The sequence below is a fragment of the Toxorhynchites rutilus genome, chromosome 2 (assembly GCF_029784135.1).
Source record: "Toxorhynchites rutilus septentrionalis strain SRP chromosome 2, ASM2978413v1, whole genome shotgun sequence".
Classification (NCBI taxonomy): domain Eukaryota; kingdom Metazoa; phylum Arthropoda; class Insecta; order Diptera; family Culicidae; genus Toxorhynchites; species Toxorhynchites rutilus.
In genome coordinates, this window is record NC_073745.1 from 105,645,395 (window position 1) to 105,671,287 (window position 25,893).

Genomic DNA, 25,893 nt, shown 5'->3' on the forward strand with positions numbered 1-25,893 from the left:
ACTGAGAGGAGAGTCGATTTTCATGTTTCATCTTCAAAAATGTTGGACCCTGGTACGAAGTTCATCGAGTCAGTTAGGAACATATTGAAATTTAGAAGGATAACGTTTTTTCGTTATGGAAATGTATGATTTTATTAAAAAACCAAATCGCTTTCACAAATATTAGTTATTTGATGTAAAACAGCTTTCTGAAAATCAGGGCAGTCTTGTTGATCATACCTGAAAAACAAGGATTATCATTTTTCGCCTAAAAATGAGCTTTTGATATATAAGGGGAGGCGATCTGACGTAGTGGTAACATCCATATCTTCGTTTATTTTCTGTAAAAGCTATTTAAAAAAAATATATATTTGACATTGAAAAGCATAAAAAACAAAATATATAAAAAAAAATTTATATTAAGAAAAAAAAGGCCCAGCTTTCTAAAAACTGTATAAAAATGTAGGTTTCTCTGGCATCTCAAAAATCACAAAAAAATCTAAAATGTTCTAAGATTTTGCCTAAGAGTAGATATTTCTAGTACAGTTTAATGTTTTCAACAAAATTCAAGTACCTTTCATTTTCTGCTAATAAACATGTCAAATATTTCACTTTGGAAACTGAACAAATACATTGATGAATGACATCACTCAAATATTCATCGTGACTAGATTAAGACAAGGCAGAAGAAAAAAAGAAAAGAGAAACGAAGAGACAACAGTGAAAGTACAAAAGAGAAGAGAAGCAAAAGAGGAGGGATACAGAAATAATGAGAAAGAATAAAAGGAATGACAAGAAATTGGGGACAAGGAGAAGAAATGGATGGAAATGGACGGAATGGAGAAGAAATTATGAGAATTATGAAGAGAATTATGGAGAGAATAGAAGGAAAAGAAGTGAAAGAAATAAGCACAACAAGAGAGACGGAGAAAGTGAGAAAGAAAAAATAACAAAATTAGATAGAGTAAGAGAACGAGGAGAAAAAACAAATAAATATAGAGAGGAAGACAAAGATACAGATACAAAAGCATTAATGAAAAAAGAGAAGAGTAATAAACAAAAAAAATTAAATGAAAAGAAAACAAACAGAAGGATGGAAGAAGAGAGACAGAGAGAGAAATAAAGAGAGAAAGAGAGAGAGAGAGAGAGAGAGAGAGAAAGAAAGGATGCGGGGGAAAAAACAAGAAGAAAAGGAGAGAAGATTTCTCTCTACATTTTACATTGATGAATGATACCGCCAAGCAAACATTAAATCGTATAACTGGCATATTCGATGTCGTACATAAAGTAAGATTACATTACAAGTATACATCGAATATATCTCAAATTCTATAAAATAGTTTTTAAAAAGACTATTTTATTCATCACGCCATATCAAGTCGTAATCCGGAGTATGGGCGCTCAAATACTCATTATGACCAGATCAACAAAGATCGATACGATACGGATACGGTCTAAATTATGATAACTTTTTACAAAATGGAGGTTTTCATATCATATCTCGGCATGCTGTTTTGAAGTTGTTTTTTTTAACATGGATAATGCCTTTCAAATAACTACATAGAAAGTAGTCTAGAAGTGTCAAATTCCATGAACTTGAAGACCAAGCAATATTTTGGTAGCGTAGATTCAAGCGATCAGCAAATGAGGACTGGAATTTTATCTTTTTTTTTTAGCTCAGTAATTTCACCACAATTTTGTAGATTGATACATTCCGATTGGTTAATATGCTATCAAGATAATTCATTCTAGATACATTGATCACACGATGATGGAAAACTATGTTTTAAGTAGCAAAAAAAAGTATAGGAACAAAGAGAGTGGGAGTAGCGAATGTGCAATTCTGCATGGAATTGCTCCATATTAAAATGGTATATCCTTAAGCTAAATAGATTGGCATCAAAACATTTCTACGTTCATGATTTTTAAAGAGTTATTCACCGTTTGATACGTAACACAACTTGTGTATTGTTTTTGCGTATTTATTTACCTAAATACGCAAAAACAATACACAACTTCAGGATATTTGAATATAAATTTCCGAATGGATTACCTTCTCATTGATAACTGGACACCAATTTCACTATTTCAATTAGCACATTGCAATGAGGGAGACTGATACATAAACAGCTAACAAAGACAATTCATTGCCACTTTCGAATATAGTTATAATCAATATGCTGGAGTAAAAAAAACAGTAACAACGAGAAGTTTTCGATAGCAATATGGTAAATAGCGAAAATCAACAGTAATGAATATAACCGAGCATACAACTGACAAACAACGAGTAATACTTTGTGTAGCATGACAAAGTTTCATATCTATACAAAATGGTACACATCACATAAACATTTGCCTCCAATATCTACTTTATAACAATGAAAAGAAAAAAAATGCCGAAATAGTTACGAGAAAAAAAAAACGAGAGAGCAAACAACACACACTCATATCCTCCTACGATAAATACTTCCTCTATCTAAATAAAACAAAAAAAATACAAAAATAAACTAAATTCAATGAAGACCTCACACTTTCTAATTATCTATCGTTTAAAGGCAATAAAAAAACCGGTTACAAGTCGCGAACGTTTATTAAACGTGAGAATAGGTGAACGAGCACGGAATAATTTTACGCGTTCTCGCTATTCGAAGATAATACCCGAAATTAATCATCTCCAATAAATCTCACAATAAAAATCAATATAAAAACGCAACCAATTACAAAAATGAAATTAATCTGCGCGGTGATTCAAATAAACTATATTCAATCGAACCACCCTAACCGTTCACGCTCGGGGCTATGTGAGATAATTGAAATCGATCAATTTTCAGCGCGCGCCTTCGCGCGACTGCTGCTGCTGTCATGCGTCGGTGGGTTATGATGAATGACCCATGAGCTAGAGTTATGTAACACACTATGCGGCGCGATTAGAGGCAGCGAAGGATTTGTGAGGTAAGGTTAATCAAGTACAACATCGACGACGGGGTCACGGGGTTAGTGCGTTATACATCTGCAGATGATGATGGTACCACAAAAATAGCGAGTAGCCAAGAAGTATGATAACATGAGCTAGCTGGGTATTATTAAATTCTGACGAAGTCCGAATCAGGTGACGGTACGTGGTTCCAGCGAAAAAATTTACACGAATATTTTCTTGTTGTTTGACTAGGCGGCTTTGGGTGCGCGGTTGTTTCAAATTAATAAACATTCGCTGGAGAGGAGAGTAAACTGATAAACATAATCCTACGCTGCACACTACTGTGAACGAATCGCCTCTTCTTTGATCACGTTCAAAAATCACACCCACATACACACGTACATTCTCTCGGTGAGGTCATTTTTCTTCCATTTGGGAAATAATAATCATAATAATGACTAACTAATATAACCTGACTAAATTACAACAAGTGGCAAGCGAAACATTGAAAACATACGAACAAGATGGCGTGCGTTACCTCTCCACACATCTGGGCAAGCTCCTCCTGGAGCTTCTTGATGGTTGTTTCCGCCCGGGCACTCTCCGGCATCCGCTGCTTGTTGCCAGAGTTCAGATTCTCCAGCGTTTTCTTCTCCTGCTCCAGCATCAGGCGCAGCGTTTTGATCTTATGGAATTCCATTTCCCGTTGCTTGGCGTGCTGGAAGGAGGAACGAAAGTTTTCTTTAGGATTACAAATTAAATTTGTGAAGATTGTTTTCTCTAATAAATGACGCTACACATATGCTTAGACTTTTAGCTATTTGACAAATAAAATAAAATTTGAGAAATCAGAAGGGTAATGTCCAAAACACGATCACATTGTAGCACTACAGAGTTATTTAATTCAATTCGCCTTCCTGACATTATCTCAGGAAGAAACGAAACTATTAGGAAAGCTTTTTTGTAGATATTTTTCATGACCCATATGTGCGGTTTGTCGTCACTCTCTCGTAGCCTTTGAAAAGCCTGTTTGACAACTTTAAAGCTAACTTCAGCCTTAACTAAGGCTGTTGACTGCTCGCTGGCTAAAACCGCACTAGAATAGACGTGATCATGATGGGCTGTATTTTACAGGCTTTAAATTAAAAGAAATCCATTGCGAATCCATTTTTTAATCCCAGGTGCATGCTGGCACGAAACATTGGCACAGCGGTAGAATAACAAAAAGCTAATTTTTATATTTTGAAATCTACTCTCAGTCTTGATATATGGCGTTCACCGCCCACTGCCTACAGCGAAATCGAAAATCACAAACGACATTTTTTATACTCTCACCCGGTGAACAGTGCATCGCCACTACATTACTTGCTCGATTTTGACGGCAACCTAAACGTGGAATTGTTTATTCGATAGTTAACATTGGCATAGGCATTAGCATTGAGAAAGTTGCACAGTAACCCAGGTGGTGGTACTTTCTTATTTTTCTTCTTCAGGTATATAAACATTCATTCTCTTTACCTTATTTCTTCTTCACATTCCTTACTTTTTTTCTTCTTTTCCCGCTTCTCAACTCACGCCAAGTTGAATACAATCAGATGTGTTAGCTATGAAACGTTTGAATTCTCCAAAAAGAAGATAAAGAAGAAGAAAAAAGCATAGAAGAAAAAAAAAATAATGGGAGAAAAGATAGTAGAAAAAGGGAAAACAGACGAAGATGAAAAAGAAAGAATATAAGAAGATAAAATAAAAGAAGAAAGAATAGCTAAAGTGTTAAAGAACGAAAACGAAGTAGGAAAAAACAAGAAAAGAGGAGGAACATGCGAAGCACAAACAACAAAAAATGCGAAGCGGAAACAACAAGAAAATGTGAGAGAAACACAAGGAAACGAGAGAGAGAAAGTGACAAGAAAATTTGCATTGACATTAACATTGAGAGAGTTTCTCAACATCCTAGGTGGTACGAATTCATACGCTTCGTTCTTCTACAGTTCAATTTTTACGCTTCTGGCTTTGACGCTTCTTCCTCCTACACTTCTTCCTTTTACACTTCTTTATTCAACGTTTCTTTCTGCTACTTTCCTTCTTTCTACTTTCCTTTCATCTATGTTTCTTTCCCCTACGTTTCTTTCTTCAAAGCTTTTTTCTTTTACAATTCATTCTTCTACACTTTTTTTACACTTCTTTTTCCTACTATACTTCTTCTTTCTACACTTATTTTAGCTACGTTTCTTTCTTCTACATTCCTTTTTTCTACGTTTCATTCTTCCACGCCTTCCCTTCTACAATTCTTCTTTCTTCCTCCTTATACGCCTTTTTCTTCTCTTTCACAATTCTTTCTACTACGTTTATTCCTTCTACACATCTTTCTTCTACACTTCTTCCTTCTACGCTTCTTCCGACTCCATTGCTTTATTCTACTTTTCTCTCCTCTGCGTTCCTTTCTTCTACGTTTCTTTCCTCTACGTTTGTTCCTTCTAAGCTTCTCCGTTGTACACCTCTTCCGTTTCTTTGCTCTACGCTTCTTTTTTCTAAGCTACGTTTCTTTCTTCTACCTTCTTTTTACTGACTACCCTTCTATCCTCTTCCCTTTCTTCTATGCTTCTTTCTTCTGCTTTCCTCCTTCACCTTCTTCTTTTTTTTTACTTTCTACTTCCTTCACTTTCTTTCTTCTTTGCCTTCTATACTTTCTTTATTTACCTTCTATATTCTTATTTTTCTTCTTTATGTAAATAAACCTTCATTCCCTTTATCTTATTTCTTCTTCACCTTCTTTACATTTTTTCTTTTTTCTCTTTTGTTATTACTCACGCCAAGTTGAATACAATCAGATGTGTAACTCATGAAACGTGTAATTTCAAAGGTTCTCCAAAAATTTCCCTTTCAATTTTGTTACATGTGAGTAAAAGCTTCAAACAATAGGATTCATAACATAACAAAAATAAATGGGATACAAATAGGAGAAAAAAGAATAGAAGAAAATAAAATGGGAGAAGAGGAATATGAGCAGAAAAAAAGAGAGAAGAAAAAAGCTGCAGAGTGAATGAGAAAAGAAAAGTAGAAACAGAATAAAAAAAGAGAGAAAGAAGAAAAGGGTGAGTGAAATCAAAGCGAAGGGGGAAAAAAGAGGGAGTTAATTTTTGAGGAGTTTTTGTTGGTTATCAACAAGCACGTGTTGACATTCGTTGTCTGTGATGGAAGTAAAGATAATGATTATGAACATTCACAGTATCACTGTCTGGAGAGCTGTTGATAAAATACGACTCATTCCAAACTGATTCCCATCTGATAGATAAGCCATGAAACCAGTTCGTCCAAAAATTTTCTCTCACGTTTGTTACATGTGAATAAAACTCAACATGAAGCTTAGAACAATAGGAATTACACCGTGAAGATAGGAAATCGAGTAAAGAAAAAAAAGAAGGAATAAGAAGGAAGATAGAAAAATAGAGAGAATAATTGAAGTGAGAACAGGAGAAAAGAGAATAGAAGAAAGAATAGATGAAGAATGAAAAGGAGAGGAGAAAATAAGAGAAGAAAAGGAGTGACAAAAGAAAAAGAAAAACAGAAAAAATACAGAAAGGGAGAGGGTAGAAAAGCAAAGAGGACGAGAGAGACAGAGAATAAAAAGGAGAAGGAAAAGAACAAAAATGTGGAGAAGAGAAGAGGAGAAGAGAAGTGGAGATAGAGAAAATGAAGAGAAATAGGAAAGTGAGGAAGAGAGACACAAGAACAGATGAGAAAAAAAAGCTTAAACAAAGAGCAGACAAGGTAACAGGTAAAAAGAATGGAGAGGGAATGGACAAGAAGAGGAGAGGGAGACACAAGAAAATGAAGGAGACAAGAAAAGGGGAAGGAACGAAAAAGTAGAACAAAAAACAAGAAATGTGGAGCGGAAACAACAAAAATATGGGAGAAAAAGACAAGAAAACGAAAGAGAGAAAAGGGAGAGAGAGAGGGAGAGAGAGACAGAGAGAGAGGGAGAGAGAGAGACAGAGACAGAGAGAGAGGGAGAGAGAGAGACAGAGACAGAGAGAGAGAGGGAGAGAGAGGGAGAGAGAGAGAGAGAGAGAGAGAGAGAGAGAGGGAGAGAGAGACAGAGAGAGAGAGAGGGAGAGAGAGACAGAGAGAGAGAGAGAGAGAGAGAGGGAGAGAGAGACAGAGAGAGAGACAGAGAGAGAGAGACAGAGAAAGAGAGGGAGAGAGAGAGACATCGCCTCTTTATCCGGAGTGTGGAGATGTGGAGGAAACACCGGAACACATCGTATTCGAATGTCCCAGATTCACCACAGTGCGCGAGGGGCTGCCTACCCTTCATGCTGGGAACATCGTGGAGGAAATGTGTCGTGACGAGGGCACCTGGAACGCAGTAAACAGTGCAATCGTACATATCATGTCCGAGCTACAGCGGAAGTGGAGGACCGACCAGCATGCGGATAACGCCTGACCATAAGAGATGAACAATTGAGACGGCTGTAGTACACCGGATAGTACCCCCCGAGAGCCGCCGTGACGGAGTGCGCGTCATGTTGGAGGGCACTACCTAATCGGCGCTCCGCTGGGAAGAGAAATCCTGCGAGGGTGACTGTGAGGGGGCGCGCGTCAAGTTGGAGGGCGCTTCCTAATCGGTGCATGTCTCGACAGGTAATCGGATACTGCCTCGAATGACTGAAAAATGCCTGCCTGGCAACGCCTGATCGTGGCCTGGATGGAAGAACACCGCGAACGCTCGAAGGAGCTAGCATCAAGGATGAAGCCATGATCAAAATGGTGCATACCCCACGAGAGTAGCTGTGACGGAGTGCGCGTCATGTTGGAGGACACTACCTAATCGGCGCTTCGCTGGGAAGAGAAATCCTGCGAGGGTGACTGTGACGGGGCGCGCGTCAAGTTGGAGGGCGCTTCCTAATCGGTGCACGTCTCGACAGGTAACCGGATACTGCCGCGGAGAACAGCAAAAATGCCTGCCTGGCAACGCCTGATCGTGGCCTGGATGGAGAAACACCGCGAAGGATGAAGCCATGATCAAAATGGTGCATACCCCACGAGAGTAGCTGTGACGGAGTGCGCGTCATGTAGGAGGGCACTACCTAATCGGCACTCCGCTGGGAAGAGAAATCCTGCGAGGGTGATTGTGACGGGGCGCGCGTCAAGTTCGAGGGCGCTTCCTAATCGGTGCACGTCTCGACAGATGAGAAATCCCGCGAGGGTGACTGTGACGGGTTGCGCGTCAAGGAGGGCAATTCCTAATCGGTACACGTCTCGACGGGTAAATGGATGCCTGCGAAGAGGACATAAGCGCAGTGGAATGAAAAGCGAATAGAGAGAAAAAATATTGAGAAAAAGGGAAGGACAACGCTAGTCAGCGTTGAAAAGTCGAAGAGTGCATGAGCACAACCGCCCCCTGAAGTAGTCGCCTAGATGTGGTCCCAGGGGGAATAAGGCAACGAGTAGAGCGCTTGGTTTTTGTGGGTGCGATCCCCACTCGACGTCTGGGTTAACCCTTCCCAGATAAGACTGGTAGAGCGTTCCTCACCTCACCAAAAAGGAGAGAGAGGGAGAGAGAGAGAGACAGAGAGAGAGACAGAGAGAGAGACAGACAGAGAGAGAGAGAGAGAGACAGAGAGAGAGAGACAGAGAGAAACAGAGAGAAACAGAGAGAAACAGAGAGAAACAGAGAGAAACAGAGAGAAACAGAGAGAGACAGAGAGAAACAGAGAGAGACAGAGAGAGAGAGGGAAAGAGAGGGAGAGAGAGAAAGAGCGCGAGAGAGAAAGCGAGGAAAACTCACAAGAAAAAAGGGAAAAAAGAGTGAAGAAAAGCGAAACGAAAAAATTGAAAAGTGAAATTGAATATTAAAAAAATAGAAAAGAGAGAAGAAAATAAAAATGAGTGTAAACAATAAAATAGGAGGAAGAAACAGGAACAAGAAGGAAGGTAAGAAAATAAAAGAACGAAACAAATAGAATGAAGAGAAAAAGGGGGGATGAAGCACGAAAAAAAGATAAATGTACAAGAAAAGAAGAGAGAGATAGACCAGAAGAGAAAAGAGTCGAGACAAGAGAAAAGTAAAAGACAAACATCCCGATTCTGTATTCCGACGGTTCCACATTTCGCTCGGAAGTGATATTTTGATTGAGTTTGAATTTGCCATGGGAAATGACATCGATCGAACATGATGAACATTACCTTACATTTTTGCAATTCACCGCTGATCCGCTGCGGAAATTTGTCGGAAGAAATTCAACGGAATATAGTCACTCGATCGTAAACAAGAATGAGTTTGAAGTTCGACTTGATTCGAATGTTCGAGATGTTCGGAAACGAAACGACACGAACGAAAAATATTCTAATTAAGAAAAACAACTCGAACGATAGAGAGGATGAGACTTTTCAAGTGGATCGAAATATTTCGATTCGATCGAAATACAGAATCGGGGTAAAAAAGAGGGAAGAAGAAAAGCAGTAGAGAAAACGACAAAAGAATGAGAGAGCCAATGAGAAAAAGGAAGAGTACTTCTCACGCCAAAAGTCATGAGTTCAGTTCTCACTCCCGACATTCTTCCATAAAAATGGAAGGAAAGTGATGAACCAGAAAGTCACTATAATACAGAAAAAAAGAAAATTAGTAAGAGAAGAGAAAAAGAGAAAATGAAATAGGTGAGAATCAGGCGAAAGAAACAAAAAAGAGAGAAAAAACTAGAAAAATTAACCGAGATACGAAAAAGGTAGAAATAGAGAGGAAAAGACAAGGAGAGGGAACAGTCGTGAGAAGGGAAAACAAATGAACAAATACTGCAAAAAAAGAAATGCTCTAAATGTATTATTTTGTATTATTTGTTGAACAATCAGAGATAACCTTCACCGCCACGTGTTGAAGCAAACGATACCTTAAAGGAAACACCATGCGCGATAAGTTTCGAAATATATCGCCGTTTCGATTTATTTTAAGGAGTTCTTCCGATTTCCTCCCCAAGCTCCTCACGAATGTGCAGTTCATCGAAAAGTGTCATAGGATCAACAAGCGTTTTAGCGGATTTCTCTCGACTCAGGTGTTGAAAGTGCGATAGATAAAATAAAGTTCTAGTTTCTAGGATAGAGGAGTTGTTCCAATAATAGCTAGTTTAATGGGCATTCGAAAAAAAAGATTGTAAAGTACAGCGAATGGTTCTAACCTGAAAAGAACAACAAATCACACTAATTTTCACTTACATCAACGGGAAGCGGAGCGGTGATGCAGTTCCGCGGCGCTATTGGCGTCGTCGGCGTAATGGACGTGGTCGAAGGCGACGGCCGCTGCATTCTGTTGTTGCTTCGTTGCACCGTCAGTTCAACAATTTCGGAAGCTGGATGAGAGAAATGGAGAGAAAATGAAATACAAAATCATTTAGTGAGTAATGATGGCTATGAATACAAATATTGTGTTTCTGTGATATCATCCTTCCTCGCCGTCTCTCAGCTCCTCATGGGATTCTGCGTGCCCCGCCTCTGTAGTTGGTGCTATTTTTGTACGATACAGATTATTTATTTTCACATTCGCCGATATATATAGACTGGTCAGTTTGATAACATATTTAACAGAAGCTGAACTTTCTAATAATGACGCCATACTTAACCATTCCGTTTTCATGGATGGATGCATTCAAAAAAACAAAACAAAAATAATGAAAGATATGGATGTAAGTGAGATGTACTGAGAAAAGTTTAAAAGATAAATGAAAAACTATTCAACCCCAAAATCCCATTACTTCATTTATGCACCAAAGGGGCACACTTTCCCGGTATCATAGATCCCCCAGCATCATTCCGCGGAAATAATGCACTATAAAAGAAAAGAAAAAAAGAAATCAGCCGAGAAACAACACAAACAGGAAAGGCCACTACCCCAAAACAAACAGATGCCCCGTGGAAAAGGAGAGATTGTGAGTAAAATCTAGCGTGACATTATGTGCGTTTATCATGTACAATAATAAAATGCGATTTCATTACGCTGCTTTGCATTCTCTCCCATGAGAAGAATCGCTGCGCATACAATCGCGAGAAAGTGTGTAACTCCCACCCCACCATCACGCGTAGCGTATCCCACATTGAGAGAGGAAAATAAACTAGAAAAATACTAGCGAAAACTGCTTGTTTATTCAGTTTTTTTTTCATCTGGCTACGCGGCACTTCGCGCCTACCCACGACCGACCGACTTCTCAGGCACCAACACAAAAACCGCTGAATCGAGCCGAGCTTCCAGAGAGAGAGAGCGAGGTTGGATCGATAATCTCTTTTTCTGTTGTTATTGCTGTTGTTTTTTAAGCTTCACGTTTGTTTGTTTACCTTTGATCAACTCCACCACGTTCGTGTGTGTCGAGGAACGTACAGATATTCCATTAACCTAGAGCAGCAAACATAGCGTTTCAGATAGACAAAAAAAAGAAGAAAAAACAGAGAGTGACATAAGTAGACGAAAAAATAATGAGAGAATGTTGGGGCTCTGTGGGAACTGAAAAAAAAAGAAAAGTAAATTAAGCGATGCGCGCATGGATGTCTCGACACCGCCGGTTGAATGAATTTGGAATATGCGCGGTTGATAATAGACAAAAATATCAAACTGAAGATTGATGATTTGTGGAGGTGAAAAACGTTTCTCTTGAATTGTCTTTGAATATGTGCCTGTTTGTTTTCATTTGATGGTACACATTACTAAGGTGGCACCCTAGGAGACGTTTCTGGGACATAATTTCATGGTAAAATTTTACTAAGATCATAGTTAAGCATAGAACGTGCTTGACAAAAAAAAACACTTTTGCAGATTGGTACCGTATGCGCGATAATTCTTGCACCATCGTACTCATAAGCAGCGGCGCAGTGAGGGTAGACAGCACTTCCGGCAAACTATGAAAATGGTGCCCCAAAAAGTATCACTTTTTCCGATTTTTTCACTTGCGTGCTTTAGCTGAAGCAAAATGATCTACAATTGCATCTATATCAAGGTCTTAGCGAATGTCGATCGAATGAACTACCAAGTCATTGAGTCGAGCTTGGTTCATTTTAGATCGCAGATATTTTTTAATCAATTTAAGCTTGTTGAAGCTGCGTTCGCACGACGCCACTGTAAGCATCAGTAAAATTCGTAGCGCCGTCTCTATGTTAGAATAAAATGTTTCGATAGAATATCTGAGAATAATGTTCAAGATGCCTGAAGACGTCGAAGAGTTCAGGGTCAGGGTGTTTTCTTTATTTCGACGTTCAGTTTGTCCAATAACGCTGCATAATACTCTTCGGTAATTGTTTTTCCCTTCTGCAGGTAATTGATGAAAACTATGCCATGCACATCCCAAAAAACGGAGGCTAAAACCTTCCCGGCCGACTGATGGTCTTTTGGCCGCTTTGGCCGGCTTTCGTGATTTGTCAGCCACTCTGCAAGCTGCCTATTGGACTCAGGAGTGTGGCACGATTCATTCATTACCACAAAACGTCGAGAGAAGTTCACTCGATTACGCTTCAACAACGCCAAACCGGCTGTTGAATCATCAACGCGCCGCTGTGTTTGGTCGACGATCAGCAAACGCGGCACCCATCGCGCGGATAGTTTTTTCATGTCTCAGCTAACTCACGTAACTTCACTTTACGATCGTTCAAAACTAGTCGATGCACTTGTTTTACGATTTCTGGATTCGTAGCCTTTTTTGGCCTTCAAGAGCGAGTTGTAACTGCGGTGCTTGTACGGCCCATTTAAAATTTACTAAACTACCGATAAACTGTTTTTCTCGAAAGAGCAGAAGTACTACCGGTATAGACAGATTCCATGCCAACTTGTCTTAGGAAATTGTTTAAATTTTCATAATAAAATATCAAAAAAAAATTACTGAATCAATTATTTGAAAAATTTAAATTCATTCTTCCCAAAAACGTATCCTTTTTAAATTCAAAAAAGTGAATAGCCCTTACAATTTCCAACAAGTCACCGACACATTGGAGGATGGGCACTTTTACAGGGAAAAAGTTTTTCTAACAACAGCTATTTCATGTTTTCTTTGAAAAAAATCATCAATCCTAATTTTGTTAAGATAGCGATTTGGCGTATTTGACAAAGTTTAAGATCTTATTAAAATATGAATTTTTATTTTTTATTTGACTTTCTATCTCTTATAGTTTTTAGAATACATAGAATTTTTTATGGAGACTCCTTAAAACATAATGTTTGACTCAAAACATTGTTGTGTGTAAATTCTCGCGTTTACGTGTTCTTGACAACATCTTCAAATATACCTTAAACAATAACAAAAATAACCGAATACTTCATTTTATTCTCAACATCCGAAAAAAAACACGAAAATTCATTATTTTTCGACCTTTCAGACAGGGGCTCGCCCTTAAGCAATAACTGTAAAACAACGCAATTGGGTGTTTCAACTTTGCGAAAATCAAAGAGAGGTTATTGATTTCATGTACGGACGGAAGCAACTACTCATGGTTTTTTTACTCAATTGAAAGATGAAATATAATACGGGGAAAAAATTGCAATTGAAAATTCTTTGGCGCCCCAAAGGGTCAGCGGCCCCGGCAAATGCCATGAAGAAGTGACAACATATTCGTGATTTGTCCCACGTGCAAATGTCGCAAAAAGACATTTCAATCGCCGTGGAATATTTCTGTGGACCTTGAACAGGGTCTTAGACCGAAAAAAGATACGACAACTATCCGCGAAGGAGACCACAAGTTGTCCGAGGTCAGCTCGGATTCCGAGGGATATCGCTGCCATCAAAAGATTCGGGCAAATCCTGTGCGTTCAATGAGGAAAATGACGAAGGAACACGGGATCGGCGATTTTACGGCACGGAAGATTGCGGGGCGAAGTCGAGGACACAGCCCGGTATTCATTCTAGAAGGCGATAAAGTAAACACGGAGATCTACATCGAGATTTTCGGATTTTAAGTGAGCATTTTTATCCGTGGATCAAAGAGCAGTATGGCCCCGTACCTCACCTCGAACCTCACTCATAAGTGCTTGCAGGAACATCTGCCGTTCTGGGCGAAGAATATGTGGTCGCCATCAAGCCCCAACCGTAATCCGCTAGATTACTTAGCCATGAAAATGAAGGACTGTTCTCAACGCCATCCGAGTATGGAAAGCATGAGACAAACATTGACCCGTACCTGGAGAGAAATGGATCCATGCTACTGTCAGAAAAATCCTCCTTTTGAATTAATTGAAAAAAAATTGAAACCGATACTTTTGAGATTTTTTTAAAGTTTGACAATGCCTAATGGTGCAAACATGATCACGCATACGATAGAGGGTACAGCGAATGAACAATTGGCTGCTAGACATGTTATAGGGAAGAATTCGCCGACTTTTTCGGGTAGTCCAGGAGAATGGCCAATATGGATAAGCAACTTCCAACGGTCTACAGCAAGTTATGGATTTTCCGACGATGAAAATTTCACGATGCGGACGTCCGGAAATACTCATTTGAACCATAATAGACCGAGTTCGGCAGTTACCACCACTGAAAGCCAACGATCTAAAGAGCATTATAAAATTCGGACTAGTGGTGGATAACTTAGTGCAATATCTCAAGAACGTGGGATATCAGCCCCATCTATCCATTCCATCATTGTTGTATGATTTGGTGGGGAAGATACCTGATTACCGTCACAAATGATCGGCAATCAAAATTGAAAATCAGGATGTGGATTTGTGTATCTTAGAGAGGTTCATGTCAGGTTTAGTTGAGCTAGGTAGCGGATGACTTTCCATGTATGATGTTAAACCATGACTCAATAATCGAAGAATGAACCGATTGGCAACATAACATCTGGTAGAAGAACTCCGAAAAAACCGTGCGCAGTTTGTAAAGCAGAAGGACACACAGTATCAACGGTAGCATAAAGTCATCTTAGCGATTTGAAGACGTTACGTGGACCGCTCTTTAGAATCTGTCACGTTATATGGGAAAAAAATTCAAACACTGCATTTGTTGACAAAGGATCGCAAATAATTTTGTTGGAGGTTTCGGTTGCAAATGAACTTGGTATAGCAAGAACTACGGAAACACTCAACATACTATGGACCAGTAACATCAGGCGCAATGAACCAAAATTCAGGCAAATCAGTGCTTGGATCACCGGTAACGAGTATTCGAAGCTTTATATAAAGGGTGTGTCACATCAAATTGCATCACGGAAAAACCGCTGTAGAAATTCGACCAGTAGACCAATCCTTTTGAAAATTTAAGACAGTAAAATAAAAACTATTAAACAACTTTTGGCATTTTCTTTTTATTCATACTTCGAGCCCAAGCCCGTATGCTCGCACCTTCCTCTTTACCCCGTCCATAAGGTTCTGTACAACGTCAGGTTGTAATTTTTTTTTTGATCAGAAATCCATTTTCTCTTGAAGTCCGCCTCCGATTTGACAACTTTTGGGTTCTTCCGGAGGGCCTGTTTCATAATCGCCCAATATTTCTCTATTGGGCGAAGCTTCGGCGCGTTGGGCGGGTTCATTTCCTTTGGCACGAAGGTGACCCCGTTGGCTTCGTACCACTCCAACACGTCCTTTGAATAGTGGCACGAAGCGAGATCCGGCCAGAAGATGGTCGGGCCCTCGTGCTGCTTCAATAGTGGTAGTAAGCGCTTCTGTAGGCACTCCTTAAGGTAAACCTGCCCGTTTACCGTGCCAGTCATCACGAAGGGGGCGCTCCGCTTTCCGCAAAAGCAGATCGCTTGCCACACCATGTACTTTTTGGCAAACTTGGATAGTTTCTGCTTGCGAATCTCCTCCGGAACGCTGAATTTGTCCTCTGCGGAGAAGAACAACAGGCCCGGCAGCTGACGAAAGTCCGCTTTGACGTAGGTTTCGTCGTCCATTATCAGGCAATGCGGCTTCGTCAGCATTTCGGTGTACAGCTTTCGGGCTCGCGTCTTCCCAACCATGTTTTGCCTTTCGTCGCGGTTAGGAGCCTTCTGAATCTTGTATGTACGCAGGCCCTCCCGCTGCTTGGTCCGCTGGACGAATGAACTTGACGAATTCAGCTTATTGGCGACATCCCGGACCGAACTTCTCGGATCACGTTTAAACTGCTTAACTACGCGCTTGTGATCTTTTTCACTGACGGAGCATCCATTTTTGCCGTTCTTCACCTTCCGGTCGATGGTTAGGTTCTCGAAGTATCGTTTTAGTACTCTGCTGACCGTGGATTGGACGATTCCCAGCATCTTACCGATGTCCCGATGTGACTCCGGATTCTCGAAATGAGTGCGCAGGATTAATTCACGACGCTCTTTTTCGTTCGACGACATTTTTCCAAATTTACGAAAAATTGACAGTGAAGCATGGCCAACGTGATCTATACACTCTTATCTGATTAGAAAGCTGAAGATATAATTCCTAAAAATTAAATTTCTACAGCGTTTTTTCCGTGATGCAATTTGATGTGACACACCCTTTAGTAGTGAACGTGTGAAGGAACCGTCCTTCGCAAACTTTTAACTATAGCGAAATGTCCAGAAGACATTCCCATCCGCGGGGCCGCTCTTTAGAACTACTCGAATGTATCGCCAAAACTCTTGATCGGTCTTGACAACTTGTAAGTCCCCGTGCCGTTGAAAATCAGAGAAGGGTCGTCAAGAACTGAATCAACTAGTTCGGGTTTACATCACAGTGGGCAACATCGGAGTAATACACCCTTTTATTCCATTGGAATCCGGAGAAGAAGGAGGTTTCGAAACGGGTTAATTGTGAAAGAGGGACAACTTCAGCTTTCCTAGCAGCTATGAGATCGCATATAAACGGATGTGTTCACTCGAGAGATGTCCAAATAAGGACTCAGAGGGATTGTTTTGAATTCGAAGAATCCGAACAAGTTGAGATTGATTTGGGATGTAGCTGCTACGATTAACAGTGTCTCTCTCAAATCGTCTTTGTTAAAGGGTTCTGATTTCCTAACATGTTTCATCGCTTCTTCATACGACTTCAAGATTTCTGAAATTGCTATTCAGGGGTCACCCAGGACAAGATTCGCTGATATACGTTATGGAGCGTCTTCGGAGCATCGTGCTCATCAAGTTGCGTTCAATACATTAAAAAATGAAAGCAAAATACAGTAGAACCCCGATTATCCGCGAAATACTCGGGCTAGATCACCGCGTATAACGAAAATCGCGGATAACGCAATAAAGGGCTAAAAATGAGGTACTAATACGAAAAAAGATATTTTAGCATAAAAACTATGTTTTATCAATACAGAAATTGTTGAACTATCCATCTGTAAGGTCGTTTACATCAGTGATCAGATAATGTGAAAGCCATGTCCAAAACAAAAGAGTAAGACTCTACCACTCACTGACAAATTTCGGGAAGATTTATAGAATTACTAAGTAACTCGCATTCGCGGATAATCCGCACCGCGGATCATCCGCTCGCGGATGATCGAGGTTCTACTGTAGTTCGAAGCTAAATTCCCACCAGCAGTAGCAGCCATAATTCATCACCATTACGTTAATGATAATTTGGACAGTTTTGGGATAGCGGAAGAAGCAGTGGAATTCGAAATGGGATTGATTTCGTTTTTCCTGATGAGTGGGAAGATATTGATGTGAAACTGAGGTTACAGGTGATGTAGTTCCAAATCTTAATCGCTTACGAATGCCGATGTTACGGAAGCCGTTTAGGTAACTAATTCTACAGTACAAGTTCACGTATTCGTGGACGTGAGTAGATCTGCGTATGAATGTGCCGTGACTCTTCAAGATCCGGATGTTCGCCTGGTAGCTGCAAAATTGAAGAAAGTTCCCTTGAAGATGCTGACTGTTCCAATCTTGCAGCTCTCCTAGGATCTTGCCTTCTCAATAATGTGAGATCCATGCACGCAATCCCAATGACGAAGCGTGTTTCATGGCCCGATTCCAGCACCGTTTTCGCATGGTTTAAATCAGACCAGCGTCGATTCACAACGTCGGTTCCGAATCGGGAAGCTATTGACAACAGATGTTAGTGATTGGAGGATGATCGCATCGAGGTTGAAGAATGATGCAACAATACTACTCGGTGGTCGTTTAAACCACCGGACGCGCCAAATATGTGAGGCGCGTGGAAACGAATGGATCGCTCGGTAAGACAGCAATCGGAACCGTTTTGGAATAGCAGAAACGACCAGATGGCGAGATTCTCATGACGGTTACAATTGAAGCACAATACCGTTAGAATTGGCAGATCATGAAGCATTGACCCCCAACTATTTGTTTTTGGGGAGCTCAAGCGGTATAAATCAACCACCAGCAAAACTCATAGATTAGCGCGCAACGTTGAATAGCAGATGGGAGCTAGCTCAGTATGTATCGGATGCAATATGAAAGCGTTGGATCAATGAATATATGCCACTGCTTTACGGGAATGTTGGAACGTCATTGATAGTATCGTGAAACCAATAAAAAAAAGTATAATTTTGCTCTTCGTGCTGAAAAGCGAATGAACTGAAACTTTATAATTAAGTTCATACGATCAAAAAAGAGAAATAGGTCTTGAAGAAATTAGTATTGAATTAGCTCGGATTTATTTTTCAACAAACATATATCTAACCCAAAGTGTGGATTGCGCTATCTTAATTATTATAAAAAAAACTGAAAAATTCTAAAACTGATCCGAATCAATATCTAAAACTTTAGAAAACGGGTCTGCTAAGAAAACAGTCTTACAGAACCTATGATGTTTTGGTATGATTCAATAAGCCACCACATTACGGCGCCAAAAACACTACAGTGGTATCGGTAATACGGGGTTAATTTCATCGAAAAGGACACCAATCCAACCAATCCATCCCTAGGTGACTCGGGATGCGACAAAGATGAAGAGATTGTGGAACAAAATGACCGCTCAGGTTAGCCAACAGAGTGTCCAAAATATAATGAGTGGCATTCGAACCTAACCGGATTAATTTTTCCTCGAAATGACCTTCATTTATAGTCCCCAACATTTGTATTTCATTAGAATGGTTCCGAAACAGATCGATTTTTTGCAACCAGATATTAAATGACTCAAGCTTTAATACCATAGGTCAACTGTTACGTTAGATGAAATATAACCTAAGGTGCTCTCCACATACCACGTGGACAACTTCAAGGGGTGTAGGGGGTACGAAAATGTCCACACTTGTCCAAGGTGAGGGGGGTGGGGGTACAGATAATGTCCACGTGGACGCGTTCAACAAATTTTTTTAAACGTACATTCAGATCTGCTTTCAAAAATAAATTAAATCTGTTCTGCATTTTCAAGATTGTTGAAACTTTCCGCCCATTTTGAGTACTTTATCCATAGAATGGTCATGTCGAATATTTTTCCATATCATCGAACTTCTTCGCTGAATTATGTATTCTAAATGAAACTTACATAAACGGTGAGCGATCAAGCTACGTCATATTTGAGCATAAACAGAACTCTGTGTTCTAGGTCCAGGTATTCACGAGAGTAAATTTGACATGACGAACTGCTGATACATTTTTATCCGCAACGCACATGTGGGATGTTGATAACTTCATGAAATGACCGAAATATTTGGAGGATTTTCCAAATAATTTGAGAAGGACTTAACGAAACGAGTGCTATCCAAATCTCTATAATACCTGCCCAAAACAGAGTTCTGCACTTTTGTATTGAAAGAAGCAGATTCAGTCCACCTTTTCTGATAGACAGTACTCTCGTTCCCGAATACTTCCCGAATTTAGCGTCCATTTGGCGACGTTATCTTTGATACAGCTGAGTTAGGTATGATCAGCACTGGAGAGCAGCTTTTTAACACATTGCGGAACGCTAACGAGATTTCTCGTGTTTCGTGTTCCGTCTGTTACGGATGGATCACGAATTAACCCGTGTTTTCTACACTTGAAGGTTAAATCCTTGGTTTGCTAAGAATCTAATGAGGCCTACCGATGGCTCGCCTTCGTCTCATCCACATCAAAGGAAACGATCTCATTCGTGGAATCCGAACAAAAGAAGCGTTCAAGTTTGCCCCAAAACGTGCGGTCCTTAATGTGTTAAGAATCACTTTGTCCTACCGAAAGAAAGATTGGGGTGCTACAAGTGAGATTGCTGTTAATCAGCATATGTTATTACAACATATGTTTTTTTTACAAGAAGGTTTTGAATCCGGGGTTGGATTACATATTCTGTACCACGAACAAGAGGAAACTCTTATCAATTCTCGATCGATGGCATGGTTGAAATCACAAGCGATAAGTCTTCCTGCTCTATATTTGGAATGAAGCTTGACAATTCTACGTTTTATGGAATTAGCCGCATTGAAAATATTTTCTTCAAATTGTAGCATTTTAGGCATTCAAGATATTGTTTTCTTTGTTCTAGTTATCGTTTCAATATCTAAACTAGTATCTCGCAGCCAAAGTTCAGTAAAGAAGTATGCCTAAACCCATTGATTGTTTTTTATTCGAATGCTTTCGACACATTTTTTTCGAATAGTACCTCGATTAGCTTCAATTAAAACAGTTTTCAATTGTGCTAAATCATTTCAGGAGTCTTCAGAAAAACTCTTTTCCATAGACACTCGTTTTTCGGAGATTTTCTGCAGGCGAATTACATTTCTTCAGATGTTATTTTATGCGTCGTTTGATTATAGATTATTGATTCCGCCTTGATTCTTTTTTTTTCTTGATTGTGCAGTGTTTCGGTACTTTGAAGTCACCGAAGAAATGTTTCTAATTTCAGTAATATTATTTGGGGTGCAAATCTCAGATGGAATCAATAGTGTTTTTTTTTCGTTTTTGCTTTGGAAACACCTTTTGAAAAGCAGACATGTATTTGTCGTTGGTTCTCTCGAATTTTCCCGAAAATCGATTTTGAAGGAGTAGTATTTTGAGCTTAATACCAGTTATTGTAGTGGAATTTTTATATAAATGATTAAATAGGTTTTCATACGCATTAGAACAAATGCGATGGAAAGAATTAATTTTTATTGTAGTAACTTCAACCCACCATTTCATACAGTTGCCATAACCGAGTTTTTCTTGCAGCCAACGATTTCACATATATTCAAACTCTAAGATATATTGGTAGGGAGAGCGTGATCAATACTACATGAATAGAATTTGGAACAAACTGAAGAGCGATACAAATAAGGGAAATGTTAATGAAAAAATCAAAAAATAGAAAACAATGGCTACTACTAATAAAGCCTATTTGCATTGTTTTTTTTTCAAAAAAGGTTATTTGATTTAAGATTATAATCAGAATAAAACGATTTCAGCGTTGCAATACCCGAAAGTAATACAGTTTGCGTTGCATCGAAAGAACGAAGTGCTACTTGAGTCGAGAATTGTCTAGTATAATTTCCCTCACCAGCACTCTGGAAGTCATCAGGATATTCAACGCAGATTGGCCGCTGGGAATTTGTTGATAAAACATATTTTTAATGCGCTGGTGTAATCTTAACCGATATATGGAATGGAACGCGTCCTCTGAAAATTCTCCAGACGGTGTCGGAAAAGGTTTTGTATTGCCCTGACAACAGTCAAGTTGAGATACTGGAGCTGGACAAAATACAGTTGATAAGTTTTAGAACATCTGCCTACTTCATTTTTTGAATATACGAATGAATCGGAAGATTTCTAGTCACCATTACCAAACCAAAGAGAATAAAATTTTGGTGCGTCAAAAAGAAAAACTATAAGAGTGGTGCCCAAAACGCAACCGCTTTGTTGAACTAAGAGCACTAATTTTTTTTCTCTATTTGCTTGTTTATCTCTTACGATATTATTCTAAATTAAATGAAATTTTATAAATATGAGAAAATGCTTGACATTTTTCAATTACTCAATGGATTGTGTAAAAAAATACAATTTTATGCGTGGATATATTTATGAACGATTGGTGCAAACATCTTTGCGATCTATGAAGAAATGGTCGGGTTAGAAGTGTTCGAAGTCTTTCATCATTTCGTTACATGTTCAATTTTTAGATTTTATTTTATATCCTGCACCTTCCTGTTAAACAAATTCCTACGTAAAATAAAATAAAAATAGATTGACAAATGCGCCAATTGATTTCAAATGTATATAACCATATATCAAAACATTCAACCGTCGATGTGCATTTGAATACTTGTTGGTATACGTTGGTATACGCACACAAAATGGATTCGCGTAAATGAACAATAAAACTATGGTGCCAGGTCAGTGCCACCTCCATGTGAAAGGTGAACTGCAATGAAAATTGGCCACGTTATCTATCAATGGCATCACGCATACACCGCACCATAAGTGACCGCGAATCGGGTATCGAGTTATTATCAGTTCAGAGTTGTTTTTGGCTGTTCTTACCGCATACCTTTTCGCCGACAACCGGTAGCCTACCTTTAGAATCATATCCTCGGCCAGCAGGCCGGCCTTCTGTGCTGCACCACCTGGTTTTACGCTTTCTACGAAAACCGGTTTGTCTCCGGAAACCTTTGTTTTTGTTTCGGAAGGTTGGAATGTCGAGAGAAAAGTTACAAAATTAAATCGAAACACATGAATTAAAAGGAAGCAAAAAAAAGTAGTAACAAATCGAAAACAAAAACAAACTGCTTACCTTCATGCCGTACCCGTTGACATCTTTGTTGACGGTGAGCACCAGCGTGAGCATCGGCACGGGGGAGTTCTTGGGTGAGTCGCGGGACGGCGTGAGTGTCTGCGGTCGCTGGCGGTGCGTAGCGCTGCCGTTCAGATTGCTGCTGGATGAGGTACGGCTGTGATGCAACGGTGACCTGCCAATGGTTCGAGTCCACGGGTTCAGCGCGGCATTTCATCACAAGCAAGCACAACAGACGCACGCACAGGCACAAATCATCATCGTCATGCAGAGAAGCCAAGAAGAAATGAACCGAAAAAAAAGTATTGAAAGAAAGAAAAAAAACCCAATCAGCAAAACTTATATGTGTATGAATATTGTGAAAAGAAATATGAATGGAGCGATATACAACGGAATGACGCGCTACACACGCTACACAGGTCACGCTTCTAGATGATCGATTGGGCATTATTGTGGAGGAGAAACTGATGTCATTCGAGGCCGCCCGATAAGCCTCACCTCCTCCTTCTTCTCTGAGGATCGCCGCGGTTATTTTGTTGATGAGCAAACGCGAAGGTGCAAACGGTATGAGCTAATCTGTGAGAAACCCATCCACAGTGGTGATGTGATGAATAGAAGGAACTATGTCTGGTCCGTTGGGGTTTGTGTGCGCAAGTCCACTTGTGTTTGAGTCGTTTATTAGGTCATTGAAGTGTTGAATCAATTGTTGATATGGAGACATCCTTGGAGTTGATAACCAATAATCGCTTGTGCACTGCAATCGGAGCGAACTGGAATATACCTGGAGGATTGGGTTCGATAGAATGTGTTCTCTTTAGGGTGCCAATGAATTTATGGGAAAAAATCGACCCTCAAATTTCAAAAAGTTACCCTATACAAAATGTTCACCACCTCGAAAGAACACCCTATGCCAAATCTCAGCTTATTCGGATTTAAGGGAGAGTGGCGCAAAGCGGTCAAACTTTGAGTTTTTTCAAAGTCGAAAAATCACCCTAGGGGGGAGTAAAGGAAATCTGGGGTTTTTTTTATGCCAATGCACAATGGTCCAGGAGATGCATTTGAGTGGAAATTAGCATTTAGAGCTCGACAGTTATTCTCTAGACAAAAACTGTCTTAGACAAAGTTGTTACTCATGATAGAGCGCTCGTTTCTATGTTGTCAAAATAAGGGTGACCAAAATTGTCGATGAATTAAAAAATCTATATCAAGAAATCAATAACTTTGTAGATTATTGATTATTGAATATAATATAACTTTGAGTAAAGTTGAGATATTGACAAGTTCTGCATCGAAAAATGTTTGTATTAGTAAGCTCTAAAAGTCTTTCGAAGACAGTTTGCATGTAAAATTTGAAATATAAAAGTTAGAGCAAAAAAACAGTTTTTTTCATGGTGTCCCTTACGTAACTTAGAAAAAAGGCGCTATATCGGTTATTTCAAGAGATAGAGAAAAACTTTGTTCTACCAAGATGTCTCAAATAATTGGAGCTACAACATTGTCGAACTATGTTTACCTCTATCTATGAAGATAAGAATGTCAGATTTTCTATTTCATCGACAATTTTGGTCACCCTATTTCTGACAACATAAAAACGAGCGCTCTGTCATGAGTAATAACTTTATCTAAGACAGTTTTTGTCTAGAGAATAATTGTCAAGCTCTAAATGCTAAATTCCACTATGATGCATCTCCTGGACCATTGTGCAATGACTCAAAGTTGAATGAAATGTTGAGATCTAGTAACATCTCAAAAAAAAATTTTGTTGGTCAAAAATCGACACTCTGAGACTTTTTTTCGAAATACGAAACGAAATGTATGGTTTAGGGTACCAATAAAAATAGTTATCTCGAATTTTCATTCGGAGCTTGCTACAAAATGTTGATTTGCACAAGAATATGGCCTATGCAAAATATTAGCTCATTAAGATTTCATTTACTGGTGTCGCAGACGTTAAAATTTTAGGTTTTTGAATACCGAAAAATCACCAAACTTCGGGGTTTAAAAAAAAATTCGATGTAAAATGTCTTAAAATTGCATCGTCGAGATTTACAGTTATCTAAAAAAATATATTTTTGTCAAAAATCGATTTTTCAGGCGGACAAACGACCAAGTGCCAGAAAAACATTTTTTTTGACAAAAAAAATCGAGATAATTGTGTATCTCGACAAGTAATGCAATTTTAAAACATTTGGCATCAAAACTTTTTTATTGAAAACTTCGATTTTCGGTGATTTTTCGTTTTTCAAAAAAAAAACTCAAATTTTAACGTTTGTGACACCATTAAATGAAGTCCGAGTGAGCTAATATTTTGCATAGGGTATGTTATCGTGCTAATCAACATTTCGTAGCAAGTTCCGAATGAAAAATCGAGATAACTATTTTTATAGGAATCCTAAACCATACGTTTCGTATTCCGAAAAAAAGGCCCAGAGTGTCGATTTTTGACAAAAAAAATGTCATTTTCGAATTTGGACCGCTTTGCGCCACTCTCATTTAAATCCGATTGAGCTGATATGTTGCATAGGGTGTTTTTTCGAGGTGGTGAACTTTTTTTATGGGGTAACTTTTTTAAATTCGAGATGACCATTTTCATTTGTACCCTAATGTTCATGCATAACGATGAGTGATGAGGAGATAACAAGGCAAACCGGGCATACATACATAACACTCGTAGTGAGCAAAATTTGATTCTTACCGCATATTCCCGGTTCAACATAGTTTTCTTTGAAGTGAGAAACTGAATATTTATGTGTATTTCTGTAGTTTTTTTTTTGTAGAAATATTCATTTGAAGCCTTAATTTTGGTTCATTCAAATTGATAGAAGGGCTCCACGCTCATCAAATTAATAACTTAAATTTATCCAGGTTAACAAGCTGCCAGGATTCATATTCTCAAGCTGGAGAGGATACAATATCGTTGCTTGCGTATGGGGTGTTTGCATTCGATACATACGATGAGTCTCGAATTCTTGGCAGGAGTACTCCCGCTTACTCTTCGGTTCACAGAATTATCCTACAGATTTCTCATCCGTTGCAAGATCATGAATCCATTGGTGATTGATAACTTCGAAAATCTACTCCAGCTGAATCCTCAGTCAAGTTATATGTCTTTATACCATGAGTACCTTACCCACGACGTGCACCCTTCACAAGGCATCTCCAACCAAGTTTGCTTCCCATACTTTTGCAATTCCTCTGTCATTTTTGATCTGTCCATGCGACAAAAAATCTATGGAATACCAGATCATCTACGCTCAGATTCTATTCCGCCGATATTTTTGGGTGCGATATACTATGCTCTAGGGATCATTGAAACACTGCCCATCGACCATTATTTTATTTTTTCAGACAGTCTCAGCTCAATAGAGGCAATCCGCTCAATGAAAGTTGATAAACGCTCATCTTATTTCCTAACAAGAATAAGACATCT

General features: G+C 39.2%; 1 protein-coding gene across 9 annotated transcripts in view; it reads right to left on the reverse strand.

Moving 5' to 3' along the window:
• LOC129767952 (rho guanine nucleotide exchange factor 11) overlaps nt 1-25,893 on the reverse strand; it is a 286,719-nt gene that overhangs the window by 185,554 nt on the left and 75,272 nt on the right. For 8 of the 9 annotated variants that reach the window (XR_008741601.1, XM_055769267.1, XM_055769265.1 and 5 more), the window contains exons 3-7: nt 22,464-22,638; nt 22,247-22,339; nt 11,219-11,276; nt 10,106-10,239; nt 3,435-3,614 (exon numbers count right to left, since the gene is read on the reverse strand). Coding sequence is in view for 8 of the 9 variants with exons in the window: in XM_055769267.1 (XP_055625242.1) it covers nt 3,435-3,614; nt 10,106-10,239; nt 11,219-11,276; nt 22,247-22,339; nt 22,464-22,638 (640 nt within the window). In the remaining variant the exon portion in view is untranslated. The remainder of the gene's footprint in view (nt 1-3,434; nt 3,615-10,105; nt 10,240-11,218; nt 11,277-22,246; nt 22,340-22,463; nt 22,639-25,893) is intronic. The other variant, XM_055769269.1, reaches the window with a different exon arrangement.